Below are 18,615 nucleotides of genomic sequence, written 5' to 3'. Positions count from 1 at the left end.
CTTTTTCCTTGTTGGTTTATCCCAAAAAGCCTTCCCACGGCTGACAAGCCTCCCCCCTTCTGCAGCCTTCTGGTCCTAGCAGGAGAGGAAGAAAGAAAGCACAGAAGCACTGAAATCAACAGGTGTGAACTCTGAGTGAAACATCACTCATTTATTTCTGCTGATCACTTGGGAATTGTGCTCAGCTTCGCTCTTCTGCAGCTCACACCCCTTTTTCAACGTCTGACTTCCACACACCACGGTCTTCCCTAATCCAGGATGATTAGAAGAAGGTTTTGGGAGAAAAAAAAGGAGTTTAAGCTTCAAAAATCTGCAAGATCATCCCAGCACACTTGCATCCAGATTCTTCAAAACACTCAAAGGCTTGATTTGAGGATAGCTGATAAATTTGTTTTCTTTCCTGTTGCTGTGCACATTCTAAAAATAGCTGAAGATCTGTGTAATTTTTCTGCACATGTTCTAAAAACTCCAGAGGTGTTTGTGTTGTTGATCTTCTCCAGAGTAGGTGATTCTATTTTGGGGTGCAAGGGCTTTGATTAGAGCATATCAACAATTGTAACTGTGCAACTTGCAGAGCAGAGAGCATGGAAAGGACTTTAGTGGAATGGAAATGAGGAGGAACTAATTAGGGAGTCAGAGGAACAGAATGTGAGAATTATTTAATTGAGAGCAGGAGGAGACACGGTGGGGTGTCTTCCTCTGTGAGGGAAGAGCAGAACTCCTTCATTTTGCAGGGTCTGGAGCTCTGGTACAACCTGTGTCAGCCTGTCCTGGTGCTTGATTTCTTGCCTGTGTATTTTTTCAGTAGAACTTTATTGTATTTTTATTCAGTAGAATAATTTTAGTGTCTTTTTATTCAGTAGAATAATGAAATATTTTGTGGGGTGCTCATTTAATTCTGAGATAGCTGCACATTAGTGAATGGGAAAGTTTACAGTGTGAGTAGGAGGAATTTACAGTGTGAGTAGGAGCCTCATCATGGATATTAATAAAAAAACCTTGGGTTTTCCTTCAAAGAAGGAAATCATTGTAAGGAAATTGTAATTTTTATTATGAGGAAAGAAAAGCTCTTTGGGTTTCTTTTTGGACATTCTTCCTGGAATGCTCCTGGCAGGAGCCTGGATTCTGCTGGGGCCTGGATGTTGGCAGTGCTTGGCTCTGGCACTGAAGAATCCTGTCTTTTTTTATGGGAAAAACTGGCCCCAGCAGCCAGCAGATGTGGGTCTGTTGGCCCCTTAGGACACGTGAATTTGGGTATTTTGTATTTCCATTCCTCTGGTGCCTCATAGGGAATGAAGGGGGCCCATGGAAGGAGCCCTGACCTTGCTGTGTCAGGCAGGAAGGGAAGCTCTTCTCTGCTGGTGTCTGAGGTACTTTCTTCCAAAGACCAAGAAAAATGGGTTAGGTTTGCTTGGAGATGGGTTAGGTGTGCCCAGAGGTGGGGTAGATACACTCCTTGGTGGTCAGATCCAGTGACAGGAGGCCAAAGATGGACCCTCACAGAGCACCAGTGCACTGGTCAGTGGGGAGAAGCAACAGCTTGGACTTCTTCCCACCTCTTTAGGGGCTTTTGGAGAGACCTGGTGAGTTCAGGCCCATCTTCTGTATGTGTGCAATCCTGATCCAGGGTTCCTGGAGCTGTCGTGTGTAACTCAAACTCTATCCTGCTGCTGTTCCCATGTTACTGCCCAAATTTACAGCGGGCCAGAGGAGCCCTGAGGCCACAAATAGTCACTGCAGGGCTCTTCCACAATGCAGTGGCATTCCCCAGAGGCTTTTTGGTGTTCTCCAAGTGCTTTCCTAGTTTATTGTGGCTTCCAAAGCACCCTCAGGGTGGATGCTACCAGAAACCATCCATGATCACAGAGCTGGAATCACTTCCAATGGCAGCTTCAGCACAGCTGGGGAGAAGGTGAATCAGTCCTCTATGGGGCCACTTGTGTCTCCTCACTGCTCAGTGAGCCAGGCACAACAAATGATCTCTTTCTTCCCATCTCTGCTTTTTGCCATTTTTTCCATAGATATACTCAGGGCAGAGTAATATGTGAAAAATAGCTGGTGGTCCTTCCCTTCCCAGTGAGGAATGTCCCATTGATCTGATGACATGATCTGGAACAACAGCAATGGGCATGCCTGCAGGGTTTCTTACCTTGCAAAATGTGGCCTGTTTGCACGTTTTCAGAGGGGGAATATGGTGGAATATTCAGTGTTGAAGCAAATCTGTGTGGTCAGCACGGGATGCTGAAGGTCTGTTGTTAGAGTGGGTGAGCTCATGGCTCCCTAGGGAAGCTGCTGTCACTCCTGGGCAGTTGTCTTTTAAATGCCCAACAATAAACATCCCTCTTTATTGTAGATTTTTTTTATTTTAAAGAATCATTGAATTATTTAATAAACCTTTTTTATTTCATCTTAGATCAGCAGCAATTAAAGAGAAATGCTGATTCCACGGTCATAGAGTCACAGAATCACAGAATGATTTGGGCTGGAAAGGACCTTAAAGACCATTTCATTCCATCCCCTGCCATGGGCAGGGACCTCCCACTAGCCCAGGTTGCTCCAGCCTGGCCTTGGACACTTCCAGGGATCCAGGGGCAGCCACAGCTTCTCTGGGCACCCTGAGCCAGGGCCTGCCCATCTTCACAGGGAACAATTCCTTCCCAATATGTGAAAGAAGCCCCCTCCCTTTCAGTTTAAATCCATTCCCCTTGTCCTATCACCCCGTGTGAGTGATGTCTCTATAAGATAGGGGTCTCTTGATTCCTGGTTGTCCTCCTTGCTCCTGATCTGGTTCCCGTGTGTCCCATCAGGTCGACAGTGACACCATTTGGAACGAGGTGCACTCGTCAGGCGCCGCTCGCCTGGCTGTGGGCTGTGTCATCGAGCTGGTGTTCAAAGTGGCCACAGGAGAGCTGAAGGTATGGAAACACCCCTCAGCTGTGCTCTGTGCAGGGCTCAGGGCTCTGCCGTGCAGCAGCTCCAGGACCTTTTCCCCCTCCACAATGAGGGAAAGCGTCGTCCGCTGCTATGACCTTGTGAGGAATCCATCAAGAGCAACTCCAGAGTTCCCAAGCAGGATTAAGGCTTTTGGCTGCAGCCATCCTTGTCCCTCTGACCTTTTCCTTTCCTTGTGTTTTGTGTGCAGAATGGATTTGCTGTTGTCCGGCCCCCGGGTCACCACGCAGAGGAGAGCACACCCATGTGAGTATGGGGTTCACTGGCTTCATCCAGGGCTCCTTTGGTGGGGGATCCACAGCTGGGAATTCCAAAGGAATTCTGTTAGGTTATCACTGTGGGATTTCTGTTTATTGCTCGATGAGATGTGTGGTGTTCAGGACTCCCCAGATTCTCTGGAGCAGTGTAAGATCCTGCTTGGTGCTTTCAGGGGTGTGTTTCCTAGCAAGGATCAGCAGTGGGTTTGGGCAAGTGTGGGATATTCCCTGTTTCCCTAGAGCCTGCTGCTGGAATTCAGCACTCCCAATGGGAAACAGATCTAGTGGAAGGTGTCCCTGCCCATGGAACGAGATGAACTTCAAGGTCCCTCCCAACACAAGCCTTTTCATGTTTCCAGGGAGGAAAGAAGAGTGAAAGCAGAAGGAACTCCTTCCTCCCATGTTCTGGCTAGGTGATGGATGCAGTGGGACCACGGGAAGCTGTAATTAACACCTCTCTTTTCCTCTTGTCTCCCCTCTCCAGGGGTTTCTGCTATTTTAACTCTGTGGCGATCGCAGCCAAGCTGCTCCAGCAAAGGCTTAATGTGAGCAAAATCCTCATTGTGGACTGGGTGAGTAAATGCCCCTTCTTTCCCTTTGGGAGAGCAGGTGGAAATTATTTTGGGTGGGTTTCTTCTTGCAAGAGCAAGCTCTGTAAGTCAGTGAAAAACTTCCTGGCTGTTGTCTGCAAGCCAAAATTTGGGGTTTTAATTGAATAAAAGTGTTCTAATCAGAGAAAAAAATCTTAAAGAGACCAGAATTTTCAAATAAAAAGAAAGGGCTTATTTGGAATTCTGCTGTGGCAATGTTAAGATTTTTATTTTTTTAATAGGCTGGGAAGGCATTGGAGTGACTGGGTATCAGCCAAAAATTTTGGCTCTGTTGCCACAAGTCACCCACGGGTTAAACCCGCAAGTCAAAACGCATTTATTTGTCTTTTGGACTTACTGGATGGATGTTTTTTTCCTCACTTCCCACCTGTTTTTCATGTCAGGGAGGAATATTTGAAATAGCTGTCCCGTCACAGGCTGTGTTTGTGCATCACACGGCAGCTCAATAGGGGAGCTCTCATGAGTTGTGTTGTTTGACTTGGATTCAGCAGAACTTTATTTGTATCGGTGCTCACCCCACAGACTGACTAGAGATGCAGATGTGAGGCACAAATATCCCAGTATGTCCATCCCCCAAGACTGGTGTGAACCCAGTTCTTTCCATCCAGGTAAATGAGTCCTCAGTTTCATGGACATTTGGGATTGTGTTTATCCCATGTGTTAATCAAGGAGAGTAATCTCAAACTAGGCGTTCAAAACAGGTTATTCCCATTCCACATAAACTGCTTCAGCCAGGTTGGAGAAAACAAAGCTCAACAGCATGGAAAACCCCTCCAAATCCCAAACTGATGCCTTTAATCCGTGTTTTTAGTGAAGGATTAACCTCCCTGTCCCTGCAGGATGTCCACCATGGGAATGGTACTCAGCAGGCCTTCTACAATGACCCCAATGTCCTTTATATCTCACTCCATCGCTACGATGATGGCAACTTCTTCCCAGGCAGTGGCGCTCCAGACGAGGTGAGCACATGGATCCCAGAGTCCCAGGACTCAGAGGAGCTCTTGCCACCTTCAGAGCTCCTCTGGGTTTTGTGTCCCCATCCAAGGACACTCCAGGTCCCTGTGATCCAGCAGCCACGGGCACGGTGTCCTGGCTGGAGGTGGCGGGACAGCAGCAAACGAGTCACTGCAATTTAGCTCTCCAGCCCTTGTGGGACAGCCTGCTCCAGAGGAGCCCTCTGCTCTTCCCTCTGCCAGATGTCCCAGCACTCTCTGTCCTGTTCAGGATTTCCCCTTCCTCAGCAGAAGTTGTTTGTTAGATGCTGAAGGAACAGATTGTCCATGCTGCACCACCCACACTCGGTTTTCCTGGCACAGCCATGGAGCCTGTCCACCTCCCCTTCTCCACCTCCCCTTCTTTCTCCTGGCCCTGCCCAGGTATTGCTCATCACCACCAAGGCTGCATCTCCACCCCAAATCTGTGGGATGTGAGGGCCAGTCACGATGCTCCTGGAGCAAATCCCCCTTTCCTGGTGGGAAATCCAGTGGGGCTGGGCCAGTGGGGCTGAGAGCTGAGCTCTGGATGGATACATCCTTCCTTTCCCTCTGGGCTGGCAGGAAATACGGTCCTTCAGAGTGATTTAGCAAAGGGAAGTTTTTGGAATACTTTGCTCCGAGACTCTCCAGGTGACACCTGAAAACTTCTTCCCCTGTCAATTTTACATTTGCTGCTTGAGAAAACATCAATATTTCCATTTCAACCTCTAAAGAAACTTAAATGTGATGTGATGCTGCTGACTGTTGTAGGGAATGAACAGCAGCCCTTTGTATCAGGCTTAATTCCTGCTTTTTAGCAATCTGGTTTACAAAAGGAGTCATTTTTAGATGTGTCATTTTAGACCAAATAAAAGAAAGAATACCAAACAAGTTTGATTTAAGCCAATGATGGATAAATAACCCACTGTGGGTGGATGAACCCCTGTGTTTTTCTATCAAAAATATTTGCACCAGTATGAGGAATAATGTGCAATAAAAGCCATGCAGTTTTGTCCAGCTGTGCAACACATTGATTTTCACTTTTTAATTCTTTTTTTTTTCATATGCAAAGACATTCTTGGCAAAAAAAAAAAAAGGCTGGAAAACCCTGGTTTATTTTTCAGTTTTCCCCTCTCTCAGGTAGTTGCAGGCAGGGCAGATGGGGACATTTGCAGTACAAGCTAGGAGAGGGATGTATTTACATCTCCAACCCACATGTCCCTCAAGCAGCCAAAATCCCTTCTCTGTGAATCCTATTTTTCTCCAGCAGAGGGGGAGCTCACCCTGATTAAAATGCACTTTTTTCCCCAGTTGCAACTGTCATGCAATATAAAATATGCTCCTGAATCAAGCTTAAAATGAATTATGGAAAGGTATTACATACAGCACACAATGCTGCAGAAAAATCAGGAGGGTGCAGTTGATGATGGGGTGGTTTTTTTGGGTGAGCAGCAGTCAAACACCACCAGTCCTCAGCTCCCATAAAGATCTGAGCATGGAGGAGCTTTATCGTCCCTCCTGTTTCAGGGACCAGGGACTAATCTACCTGACTAATGAATCCAGATCTAAATTGGACTGGGAGAACATCAAAACAGCAAAAACTTTTTGCCAGAATTTGATAATTAAGAGTTCCATTTCCCTTTCCAGGTTGGCACAGGAGCAGGAGTTGGTTTCAATGTTAACATGGCATTTACTGGTGGTCTGGATCCGCCCATGGGAGACACGGAATACTTAACTGCCTTCAGGTACTACTGAATTTTCCCTCTCACAAGTGTATTTTTCACCTCATCTGGGTTTCCTTCCCCTCGTGCCATTCTCCGTGATTTATTTTTGATAAGCTTTAAAATTTTGATATTATTTATCCAAGAGAGGCCCTGGCACAGGGTGCCCCGAGGAGCTAGGGCTGCCCTGGGATCCCTGGAAGTGTCCCAGGCCAGGTTGGACATTGGGGCTTGGAGCCACCTGGGACAGTGGAAGGTGTCCCTGCCCATGGCAGGGGTGGCACTGGATGATCTTCTTTAAGTCTCCTTCCCACCCAAACCATTCCATGATTTTTCTTAGACACTGCCCTGTCCCACTCCCTGGCTCCCCTGTGCCACGGGTCCACCTGGCCTCTCCTTTAACAATCTGAAGTGCTTTTCTGTCCTCCTCACACCTCTGGTGACCTAAATTCAGGCACACACGCACCTGCCAGAGCACAGGGTGTGAATTTCTAGGACATCACCTTCGTGGAAGGGCATTAAATCCGGGAGCATTATTTTCTGCTCTTCCCTGTTATATCCCGTTAGGCTGAGCAAAAAGCGCCTTTTCCCCCTCTTCCTTCTCCCATCCTGAAGCCCTCAGAGAACACACCCGATTTCAAATGACACCAAATCACTGCCATTTGTGTCACTCCTGGCTCAGGAAGGCAGCACATTGCTCCAGAGTGGGAGCCTGGCTATCCCAGCCGCCCCAGGACAGATCTCTTCATAGCCAGAGCACCTGGAGCTGGGGACATTAAATATTAATGGAGTGTCCAGGCTCCTGGAAGAGGCTCAGGGCTGCACAGTGAGGCCTTTGCCAGCCATTCCTGGGGTTTGCTTGCCTGGACACTGCAGCTCTTTAGGGAACAGCCTTTGGAGTGGGTCACAGCCCTTACTTTGGGGAGTTTTGGGGGAGCTGGGGGATGCTCCTCCCAGAGCCTGCACACCTTCAGTTTAACCATAAGTTAAACGAGAAGCATTTTTTTCATCCTATGCCAAGTTTGACCATGATAGTACATTATCAAGTGACCTTTTTAAATCTTAACCAGCTCCTTTGAAAAACATTTTTCCCCCCAACCCCCAAATCTTTCTATTGATTTTAATGTAAAATAACGCTTTGAAGTTTGCAATTTATAGTCCCCCGAGAGTTAGAAAGTGAAGGGAATGGGTCATATATCCTATTTTTCCCCCCTTCTTTTCTTGCTTTAGCCCCTTGAGACAATACATGCCTTCAAGGCAGCACCTTGTTATTCCACCCCGTTGAATGCCACGTTGCATTTGCTGGGGATCAAACCGAAGATGAAGAAAAGATAAGAAAATTGGCCATAATGAACTCCAGAAGCAGGAGGCATTTTCACCATGAACTTGGAAACTCACAGTGGAGAACTGAGCTTTAATTCAAACCAGTCCGAATGCCAAACTGTGAGGCTTTGAAGTCTGGAGAGGAATCAGTGGAAATCCTTTGAGCTAGGCAAAGATACTGATAGACTTTTTCTTTTTTTTTTTTTTTCAAGCCTTAACTCTTCACATGCCTGTCTGTTTCTAGGGAAAAAAAGTCCTTTTTCTGTGTAAAAGGAGCAGATTTAAATAAGCAACATGCTCCTCATTTTTTGTTGTTGTGTTTCAGGAAAAGCCAGTGTGTGTGGGTTTGAGAAACAAAAGTAACTGAGAATTGTCCTTCTGAATGAGAGAAATGAGGGAATAAATAAATCCTAGTGAAACCACTCATCCCCACACTGAAAACTTATTTCAGAGTGGGTTTGCTCCATGCAAGAAAGAGATGGGAACTCAGATCAGTGATTTTCATCCTCCAAATATTACTAAATTATTAGTCTTGGGGTGCCCAACTCTCCTGACCTCTGGATGGTCCTTAATGCCATCGAGACGTAACAGAAGTGACGAAGAGTTAAAAATGAGCTTTCCTCTGCACTTTGTCACTTGTTGCCTTCCTAACCTGCAGCTGAAATCACTGCCTGCCCCAGCTCCAGGTTGGGGTGCACTGTTTTTGTGGGGGGGAGGGGGTGATCAGAAGGGATCTGGCAAGTTTTCTTGGGAGCCTGGAGCTCCTGCACCCTGTGGGTAGCTGCGGCTGGGCCAGAGTCAGCTCCACATCCCATGTCTGAAGTCACCCCCCGAGTGTTGGGCAATCCCAGATTTCACAGATCAGGCAGAAATGGGGTCAGTTTAATGGGAAAAATGCAGGGCACATCGTTCCCAAAGTCCTGAACTGCCCAGAACATTCGCGGTGCCTCTGCTGTCATTCCATAGTTACAGAAACAAACAAGTTGTAAAATTCAGAGGGGTTTTTTGGACCAGGCTTTGTTGTTCCCTTACATTTTACATCAGCTGAAATCCTGTTTGCCTCTCTCAATCCTCCTGATCCAGGTGCAGAGACCTGTAGGAAAAATGGGAAGGCTTCAGCTGTTTCCTTATTACACGGGAACAGCAATTAGTGAAATTAAAAATGTTTTATCCGCAGAAATTTTCCTCTGAATTTACTGCAAGGAAGTTGTCCTGATGATGCCAGCAGTTGTGTTGTGTCTGAGAATTTCTTCCCCTGTCCCAGTAATTCCACCATCATTCCAGCCATGATTCCACGTACAGCTCGATTCCAATTTTGACTTTATTTAAAACACCTCAGCCAGAAGGAAAAAGCCAGGACTGCGCTTCCCCCTCCTCCTGCTGCTTTCAAAAAGCTTTAAACAAGTTCAGAGACCAATTTTAGGGGCATTTAGGTTTTTCCCTCGATCCATAAACCATTTCAGGAGCGAGGAAGAGGATGAGGGGGAAGAGATACTGATGGTTTGCCTGGAACGGTTGTTGCTGTATTTTCAATTTCATGCTCTCCCCATGCCGATTTCATCCCAAAATTCCTAATCCCTTTTGACACAGTAAATGACCATGAAGAAACAAAGACTGGAATTTTCAGGAAGCTGGTTAGCCTGAGGAGCAGTGGATAACATTTTTATTTTATGTATGTAAAATATGTAATGTGTATAAAACCATATATAGAAATATACACATGATATATATGAAATATAAAATATATCAATAGATATATAAATATATTCATAATATAAATATATACACGTCACATAAATAAATTTTTATATAGCACATATAAAAATATATATAAAACATAGATTTGGCCAAGAGTGGGAAAAAGTCTAAAAAAGTGTTCAGCCTTCTAACTTTCACCAATTTATTCGCTGCAATTGAGCACTTAAAGCCCAAAATAATCCTCTGTAGGATAGTTTCATTTACCTGTCATTTATTAGGCATTTAATTGGGGAATTGGCTAATGCCAGGCTAAAAATTGTTCATTCAGCCTTCTGGAAAATAGATCTAAAATTGCATTTATTCTTTTTTCTTCTCTCCCAAGCGATGGCAGAACACAATGGGGAGGCTTTGCTGGTTGCAGCCATCCATTCGCTCTTGTGTAGAGCTGTTCAGCTCAGCTGTAACCAGGCAAATAAAAGGATTTCATTTATTTTAAGCAAGCAAAACAAGCTTCTGAAATTAGGGAAATTTCGGTTTCCTTGTTTTTTAAAAAATTCTACATAGATTGAATGAATATTCAGTGTTAGGAATATTCATTCCTCAGTGAATAACTTTACAGCCACCTCAGCGATTCCTTAAAAGACCCAACTCCAGGCAGAGCTGCTTATCTCCTGGGTAATAATTCAAATTTCTAGCTTTTTTAGAGTCTCATCAGCAGGGCAAAGCCAAGGGGTTGTTTCCAGTTTAATCCTTCTTTCCCCTCGAGGGTTTGACTTTACTGGAGTGGATCTGAGTGAAGGGGCTGGTTTTATCTGTGGACAAGGGAAAAATAAAAAGCAAAAAGCTGAAAGAGATGTGTCCAAAACGTTGTCCACAGATGGAATCTCGGAAACACTCCGGATTTTTGTCATTTTTTCTTATAATTGAAAATGCAAAATGAGGGAGTTCTGGCTGTGACCCTCCTGGATCAAGTTTTACATCCATGGAGAGCATCAGACAGAGTTTGATGTGGCTTTCGGGTGCTGGTGTCGTACTGGAATTAGGAGAAGGGTTTTTTCTCTCCTAGAAATGCCCCTGGCAGGGTTCAAGGTTAGCCCTGGGGGCTGTGTGGCTGTGCTGGAGGAATCACTGTGCCACTGTCACCCACAGCCACCTCCAGCTGAGGGTCACCAGCTGCCCCATTCCTCAGGAGCCTCAGGACACCCGTGCCAGGGGTTGGAATGAGATGGAGGTCAAGGTCCTTCCCAACCATGCTGTGCTCCATGAGCTGTCCCATGGCTGAGAATCCCCATGGATCTGTGATCCCCATGGATCAGTGCTGGTGGACCATCCCCAGCCCCTGGGGATGCAGGTTTTGGCTGGCTCTGGTGATCCCACACTTCCACTGAGATCCTAGCAGCTCCCACAGCGTCGTAACTTGGGGAGGGGGGGAAATAAATCTGATTCTTCAAGCAGTTTTCCTTGGGTTAGGAATGAAAAACCTCATGGAACATAAACCTTTGGCTGCTGCACTTGCTCTGGAATTGCTGCTTCAGGCCTTGGTGAGGGAGGTGGTTTCTCCTAAAAATTTCTATGGGTTCCACCAAACTGTAAACTCATCAGGCAGAGCTGTGCTCTAGTCCTCCTCATGGAATCATCCCCCAAGGGCAAAATGGAGAGGGGCAATCATGTTGTCAGAGGAGAAAATTCAAATTCCTTGTTGGGATTTTGTGTGTATTAAGGGGAAATGCTATCCCTTTGTTCTCACAGAGGTCTCTGTGTCTGCACACGGAGATCAGCAATGTTGCAGGAGGCTCTGGGGTTGCTGTGGCAAATAGCTGGGAGAAAATAAAGCTGGGAGGTGTGTGTGTGGGGGGTGTTTTTTTGGTGTCTGGGTGCCTGTTCCTGCTCTGTGGTGGCAGTGGAGATGGGGGGATGGGTTTGCTCAGTGCCTGGCGGAGGCTGATGCCCCGTTCTGAGGGGCACGAGCTCAGCTGGATGTCACGAGCTGCTGACTCTGGCATATGTCTCCTGCCTGTTTAATATCCTCATGGCAAAACCTGGGAGCTTTTATGAGCGTTCTGATAGCACTTCAGCCATCTCAGCACAGAACAGGCCCCCCGGGCTCTGTTTTTAGAGCATCACAAAGACTCGGCTCAATAAAGTGTGAGGTTCTCGTGTGTGCAAAGATTTACAGGTCCATGCTTTGGGATGTGGGTAAAATAACCCCAGTTCCTGCTCTAGAAAGTTATGCTGGCTGGTGGCTGTTCCTAGGATGGGTAAAGGGGAAAATTACAGGTCAGGTTGCCCTAGGGATACATCCCTAGTACTCAGTAGGTGCAGTTACAATGGAAAAAATGTAATTTGGGAAGTGTGTCTTGATGCGGGGAATGGGATGTTTGCAACCTCCTGCAGGTTTTGAGGAGAATTTGTGGAGTTTGGAGAGAGAGAAACCAGAAGGAAAAAAGGTCTTTTGGTGAGAAACCACAGGAACAGACCCCTTGTTTAATTTAACTACAACTTCAACAATCAATAGGATGGGCATGCTGAACAATTCCATCCATTCTTTTGTAAACAAAGTCAGAGGATGGGGAAGTGGCATTGGGAGAGGTGGATTTGGGTGGGATATTTGCATTCTAAAGCTGTTCTGCCCCATGGGACACTCTAGCCTTTTGTTGTGGGAAATGAGAAGTGCAGCAAGGGAGGAAGGAATCACTTTGCAAAGCCTATAGGAGATGTTTTGAGGGAGGACATGGAGATAATGCCTTGGAGTGATGTAGTTTTGCAGCCAGATGCCCTCTTACTTTGCCCTAATTCCCATGTATGTAAATCAGGATGTGATCCCAAATGGGAAACACAAGGGGTGACAACTCATTTGCCTGCTCAAAACACGAGGTGGAGGAAATCCCAGGGAGTGCAAGGAGTTCTCCCAGCTAGGCTCTCACCTTGTAGAGAAATAGATGGGCTTTGCTGCCACGGAATAAGGGTTTGGTGAGAGGGTTTAAGCACCCCTGCCTTTGCTCAGGAGCCCCCTGACGTGTGTGCTGTGGATATTCTGTGTTGCAGGACAGTAGTGATGCCCATTGCCAACGAGTTTGCCCCAGATGTTGTGCTGGTGTCATCTGGTTTCGATGCTGTGGAAGGGCATCCCACACCCCTGGGAGGATATAATCTGTCAGCAAAATGTAAGTGGGGGCTTTACTTCTGCTGCTGTCCTATGGATTAAAGGACAGTGTTCCCAGATTTTACTTAGTGGGGGTCTATTTCAGATCTTTCATTTCAATGGCAAAACTTCCATCTTTCTTCTTTGAATTTTCATGGCATTTATCTTTTTATAATGCATATTTTGGCCCAGCTGAAGCCTTAATTTTGGGGTTTTTTTTGAAACATTGCATATTTCAACTTCGAAATATTCAATATGTAATATTGTGTAATTTATTTGTAGTCACATCTCTGCTGAATTAAAGAGTTATGCTGGCATTAATATAAAATTGCAGAAAAAGGCCATACCAGCTCTAAACACTCTCAATTGCCACCACAAATCCATTTCTTCCTCCAGGACACCTTATTAAAATTTTGAGCTGAATATTTTTGCTCTCCACCTTTGAATTAATTACAGACATCCCACAAACCCTTCTTTTTGCTTCAGGTCTGGGATGTTTTTGGGAGATTCAATAAAATCCCCCCCAGGTTATGTGGAGTTTACCTGGCACTGTTTCCTTCAAATTAATCCGGAGGAGAGTTTTTCTTGCAAAAAGGGTTTTACTATTATTTTTTAAGAGTTTGTTCCAGCCAGAAAAGTTGTTCTCTACAGTGAACTTTAAAACCTCATAAGGGAGCTGAACCTGTAAACTTTATGTGAGACTAACGTGAAATAGGTTTACAAGAGGCAAGTTCCTTGAGATATCCAGAAACATTTTGGAAAGGAAAGGTCTTGTTTACCTGCTGGTTGAGTTTGCCATGCTCTGCTCCTCTCACAAAACCAGTTGTGTGCTCAGCAGTGGATGGTTTTCTCTGCCTGTTAATTTGTTAATTTGCCGACTCGCAAAGGAGTTCGCTCCGAGGCAGATAGCAGGCAGTGGGGATGGAGGGTAGAAATTCCCTGGCTTCTCCTTTGTTTGGCTTTTTGGTTTGTTTTTTTTTTTCTCCTGGAGGGGGAAGGTTGCTTTGAGGACATGTTTTTTAAATCCTCGCTTCTTGGTTCTGTTTTGTTTAAAGGGGGCAGAAATGTATTGTGTGTCATCTGATCAAAGTGCCGGGTGCCCCTGGAATTTTTATAGCATATTATGGACGGGAAGAGCTGTCTGCTGAGAACGAGATGTCAAACCTAAATCTCTCTGGGGCACTGCGCTGCTGCTATCCCCACCCAAACTGGGCCGATTCCCCTTCCTCCCCCTTCCCCTAAGCAATATCCAACAGAAATCTGCCCTTTTCCCTGCTTCCAAAGGGAAGGTTGGCTGCTGGCTTTAATTTGGGGTGTTGAGGGGTGGCAAGGGGAGGACGGTGATGCTCTCGGCTGGGGTGGTGCTGGTGGGGGACACACGGATCTATCCCAGGGAAGCCGCGGTTGGAGCCGCGCAGCGAGCACGTTACAGCCCAACCTGGCTCGCGTTATGCGCCGAGCCTTTTCAAATCCCTGCTGGCTTTTTAATATGATGTAATTCCTCTCCCTAATTCTTTGATCCTCTGCCAGGAGCCCCATTCCAGCCGCCACCTTTGCCCTTCTCCTGCATTTCCTCTGTTCCCTCCTTGCAGGCTTTGGGTACCTGACGAAGCAGCTGATGGGCCTGGCCGGGGGCCGTGTCGTGCTGGCCCTCGAGGGTGGCCACGACCTCACGGCCATCTGCGACGCCTCGGAAGCTTGTGTGTCTGCCCTGCTGGGAAACGAGGTACAGGCACCCCCAAAACCCACTCCCCCCTCGGCTTTGGGCGTCTCATCCTCCCGTCTGCCAAGTTTCTGTCGTTGTTTTGTGTCCTTCTGACACTTGGTGTTTAGAAGAGTGTTTGTTTTGTGCTTAAAAGCCACCTGTGCTTTGCAGTCCCTGCAATGAGTGAAACAGCTAAGAATGATTTTTGGGTTTGTTCTTTTTCCAAATAATTTGCTTCATGCTCTTTGAAAAACAGCTCTTTCGATTAATTTCTGAATTCGTTGTGCAAGTCTTCCCTTCTCTTTGCTCCCCTCTCTCGTCCTACAGCCTGTGGCTGCTACTTGGGGCAGCTTGCTTGACATGGTTTGCAGCTGGGTTTTTTCCTAGGAGTTACATTTTCTATTTTCTGTATGTTGCTGTGTAGGAAAAGCCTTGGCTCTGTCAGAAAAATTGGCCAAAAAGGTGAGGGTGGGAATGATTGCAAGATAAGAGCCAGATGGAGAAATACAGCAAGATGTTGGATTCTGAAGAGCTCAGAGTATTTTCCTACAGAGAAAATTTTAGATACTCCATCTTTTCTACTTTTTTATCCCCCACTTTTAGTGTCAGTGGGATGAAAGAAGGAACACTACATCTACACATCTTTGAAATCCTTGCAGGGGTGTTGACTCCACACTGCCCTGGGCAGCCTGACTGAATGCCTGAGCATGCTTCCAGTGAAGGAATTTTCCCTAATATCCAACCTAAACCTCCTCTGGTGCAGCTTGAAACCATGTTTGAGGGCTTTTGAGTACAGATACTTTGGGCTGAGGTGCAGCTCCAGAGGAGCTGAGCAGTGGGTCTGTCTCCAGTGGGACCTGATTTTTGCGGAGGGTTGTAGTTCAGTGACCATCAGGTGTCTGGAAAGATGGAGAGGGAGCTTGGATCTGCATGGAGGTGTGGAGCAGTTTGACCTTCAGCCTGTTGCAGAAGTGTTCTGTCTTGGAGTATCCACACTCAGCGTAAGGTGGGAGGCTGGGGGAGCCAGGCCAGGAGATAAACCAGCTGGGATTCATCAGAAGCACCTGCTTCCATCATCCAGCATCCCAGCTCCCAGTGTCCAGGGAGCATCCTGCTCCTTGTGCTTGGCCAGGCAGTTCTGAGAAGGCTCTGGGCACGGGGAATGGCTCCAGCCTGCACTCAGCCCTCGGGATAGCTGAAAACTCAGGAGGCGGCTACCACACCAGCATGGAAACAGGGGGGTTCCAGTGGTGGGGCACTGGCACAGGTTTCATAGAGAAGCTGTGGCTGCTCCTGGATCCCTGGAAGTGTCCAAGGCCAGGCTGGATTAGGTTTGGAGCAGCCTGGGGTAGTGGAAGGTGTCCCTGTCCCAGGCAGGGGTTGGGACTGAATGAGCTCTAAGGTCCCTTGTAAGCCAGACCTTCCTGGGATTCTGTGAGGTGTTTATTGCAGCACCCATATGTTTTAAGTGGTCACTACAGACAATCCTCTGGCTCCAGCCACCTTTGGGTGCAGGATGCACTTTGAAAGAGAAGCAATGGGAATAACACCTGGAGAATGTCGTTCCTCCTGCTCAGGGTGCTCCTAGGAGCACAGGAGGCTGACTGCAACCACAAGCAGTAAATAAGTGCTTGATCCAAGCCATGGGTGGGTTTGGGAGTGTGAGGTTGTGGGGAGAGCTCAGCACTCAGGATACCTTGGATGTTGTGAGCTACCTGAGTGATTTCGTTGAGCAAAGGAAATATTGATCCTTAAAGATAAAAACCATTGATTATTTTAATCATGGCTATAAGGACACTTAAACGCAGACCTGCTCTCACTTGTCCTAGGTGGGCTGTGCAGATAGGGTAATATTCCCTGGCTTACCCACACATCAGAAAGCAGGAAACACTTGTTTGATCCAGGTCTTTCCTGGAACCTTTTGAAGGCAGGGGAGTCGGGGGGAGCGGCTGCAGCTCTGTGCTGCGGCCCTTTGATGCAGTTTGATCTACAGCGTGTCGGAGGATCCTGCCTGCACACACATGGACAGGCAGCTGTGGCCTGGGCAGGCTGCAGGGAGCTGGGCTGGCTCAAGAGCCATCCTGGAGCTCCACTGGGGCTGGTAGGAAATGAGGGGAGCAGTGTCAGTCCCCTGAGCACAGCGTCCACCGGCGGAGATCAAAACTCCCGCGTCGGAAGAAGCATGGGGCCAGCGCAGGAACCAGCTCCTTTCCAACCTGCCAGGAAATTAAACCAGAGCTGGGGCTGTGCAGCTGATTACTGCACTGGGGAGGGGGTCAGGGCTGGGGAATGGACCTGCATTGCTGTGCTGGCAGAACTGTGCAATGCTCACAGGGCTTCAGTGGAAATCAGGAGTGGGAAATCAGAAAGAGACTTTGATACAGTCTGAGAGACTTTGGGTTGTTCTGCCTGGAGAAGGCTCCAGGGAGAAGTCTTCCAGTACCTAAAGTGACTCCAAGAGAGCTGGACAGGAACTTTAGGCAAGGTTCTGATGGGACAGGAAAAGGGGGAATGGTTTTAATCCATTTTAACCCAGAGGGCAGGGTTAGATGGGATGTTGGAAAGGAATTGTTCCCTGGGAATTGTTCTCTAGGCACAGGGTGCCCAGAGCAGCTGTGGCTGCCCCTGCATCCCCAGAAATGTCCAAGGCCAGGCTGGGCAGGGCTTGGCGCAACTGGGCTAGTGGAAGATGTCCCTGCCCATGGCAGGGGGTGAGATGAGATGAGTTTTAAGATCCCTTCACCCACCAGTATTCCATGATTCCATGGTTTTGAGGTCTGCTGATGGCAGTCCAGACCAGTTAGCCACCGTTCCTTTCCCATTACTCTGCAGGGCTGATCAGTCCATCATGGGCATCCGCAGCCTCTGCTCTTCAAACAAGAAGGTGATGACAACCAAGTGCCTCATGCCCAGAGGTTTTTTGCTCCCTTTTCCACAGGCTGAGGCTCTTTGTGATTGCTATTTCAAGAGGAGGAGTGACTTCTGGAATCAGGAACATGCCTTGTCTCAGTGTCAACCAAGAGGCCTTGGAAAGCTCTTGCACAAAGACTTAACCAGGAATTGCTTTTGCCTTCACTTAATGTCATACAGAAACCAGTTTGGAGCAGAACTATTTTTAGAGTGGAGAATTAATAAAAAGTGCAATCCATAATTACTGAATCTGGAATGCAGCGTCCCGTGAAGCACCGATGGAATGGCTGCCATGTGCTCATAAGAGCAGTTTTGGCTGCAGCTTCTCTTGGCTTTGAGCAAAGTTAAACTTTGCCGTAGATATTTTTAACTCTTAAACTCTGGCTGTTCTTTGCTGGGGAACATCCCTCGTTGAGCTGTTTTTAGCACAGTTAACAGCAGTGGACATCTCTTGTTTTGGACAGCTCACCTTGGAGGTTTGGGATGAATTCATTCATTAGTGGAGAACCTGGGAGGGCAGAGGTGTCTTCTCTTCTTGAGTTTTTCTAAAGAAAATCAAATAAATCCTAAAGTATTCCTCCATCAGTGTTTGTCAGGCCTTTCCCTGGGATAGCACAGGCATGTTCCCACTGCAGAATGACTAGGAGAAGGTGTCCCTGCCCATGGCAGGCATGGAGTGGGATGAGCTTTAATGTTCTTTCCCACCAAAACCATTCTGGGATTCAATGGTAACATTCCTTTGGTGTTCCTCTCTCTCTCTCCAGCTTGACCCTCTTCCAGAGAAGGTTTTCCAGCAGAGAGCAAATGCTAACGCAGTGCATTCCATGGAGAAGGTCATCGAGATCCACAGTGAGTGCAGCCCCACCGACCCAACTGCATCCCTGGGGGATCCCCCTTGGGCTTCCCCACCATTGTGCCAGCTCCATGCTCCCATTTCCCAGTTTACTGGTGGTCACTGCATCCTGAGCTGGGTTTGTGCAGCCACAAGCTGGTGTTAGTGTGGATGGAGCCATGCCCAGCAGGGCTTTAGCCTTTAGGGGGAATGACAGAATCAGAGCATGGGTTAGGTAGACCTTCAGGAGGATCCAGTCTAGCTGTTAACCCAACAAAAATTAAAAGATCTAAAATCTCTGTAAAGGACAGACTGTCCTGCCATTAGAGGGTGCTCTTAATACTTCAAAACCAATTAAGTATCTCTGAATAGCACAAGTCTTGTTGGGTGTTGTGGCACCCATTAATTAGGAGTAGATAGGTGTGGAAGTGAAGCAGGCTCACAGGCACAGGCTGGGATTCTTGGGATGTCCTGTGCGGGGCCAGGAGTT

At 47.2% G+C, this 18,615-nt stretch overlaps 1 protein-coding gene across 12 annotated transcripts in view; it reads left to right on the top strand.

Moving 5' to 3' along the window:
• Positions 1–18,615, top strand: part of HDAC4 (histone deacetylase 4) — a 170,913-nt gene that overhangs the window by 150,312 nt on the left and 1,986 nt on the right. For all 12 annotated transcript variants that reach the window (XM_041400239.1, XM_041400235.1, XM_041400236.1 and 9 more), the window contains 8 exons: positions 2,808–2,915; positions 3,143–3,198; positions 3,694–3,781; positions 4,660–4,779; positions 6,442–6,539; positions 12,582–12,700; positions 14,271–14,404; positions 18,058–18,142. In XM_041400239.1, the coding sequence (XP_041256173.1) occupies positions 2,808–2,915; positions 3,143–3,198; positions 3,694–3,781; positions 4,660–4,779; positions 6,442–6,539; positions 12,582–12,700; positions 14,271–14,404; positions 18,058–18,142 (808 nt within the window). The remainder of the gene's footprint in view (positions 1–2,807; positions 2,916–3,142; positions 3,199–3,693; positions 3,782–4,659; positions 4,780–6,441; positions 6,540–12,581; positions 12,701–14,270; positions 14,405–18,057; positions 18,143–18,615) is intronic.

The sequence above is a fragment of the Onychostruthus taczanowskii genome, unplaced genomic scaffold, assembly GCF_017590055.1.
Source record: "Onychostruthus taczanowskii isolate IOZ18803 unplaced genomic scaffold, ASM1759005v1 scaffold176, whole genome shotgun sequence".
Taxonomy (NCBI): domain Eukaryota; kingdom Metazoa; phylum Chordata; class Aves; order Passeriformes; family Passeridae; genus Onychostruthus; species Onychostruthus taczanowskii.
The sequence above is the reverse complement of the archived record's forward strand: the minus strand, read 5'-3'. Positions and strand labels throughout refer to the sequence as shown.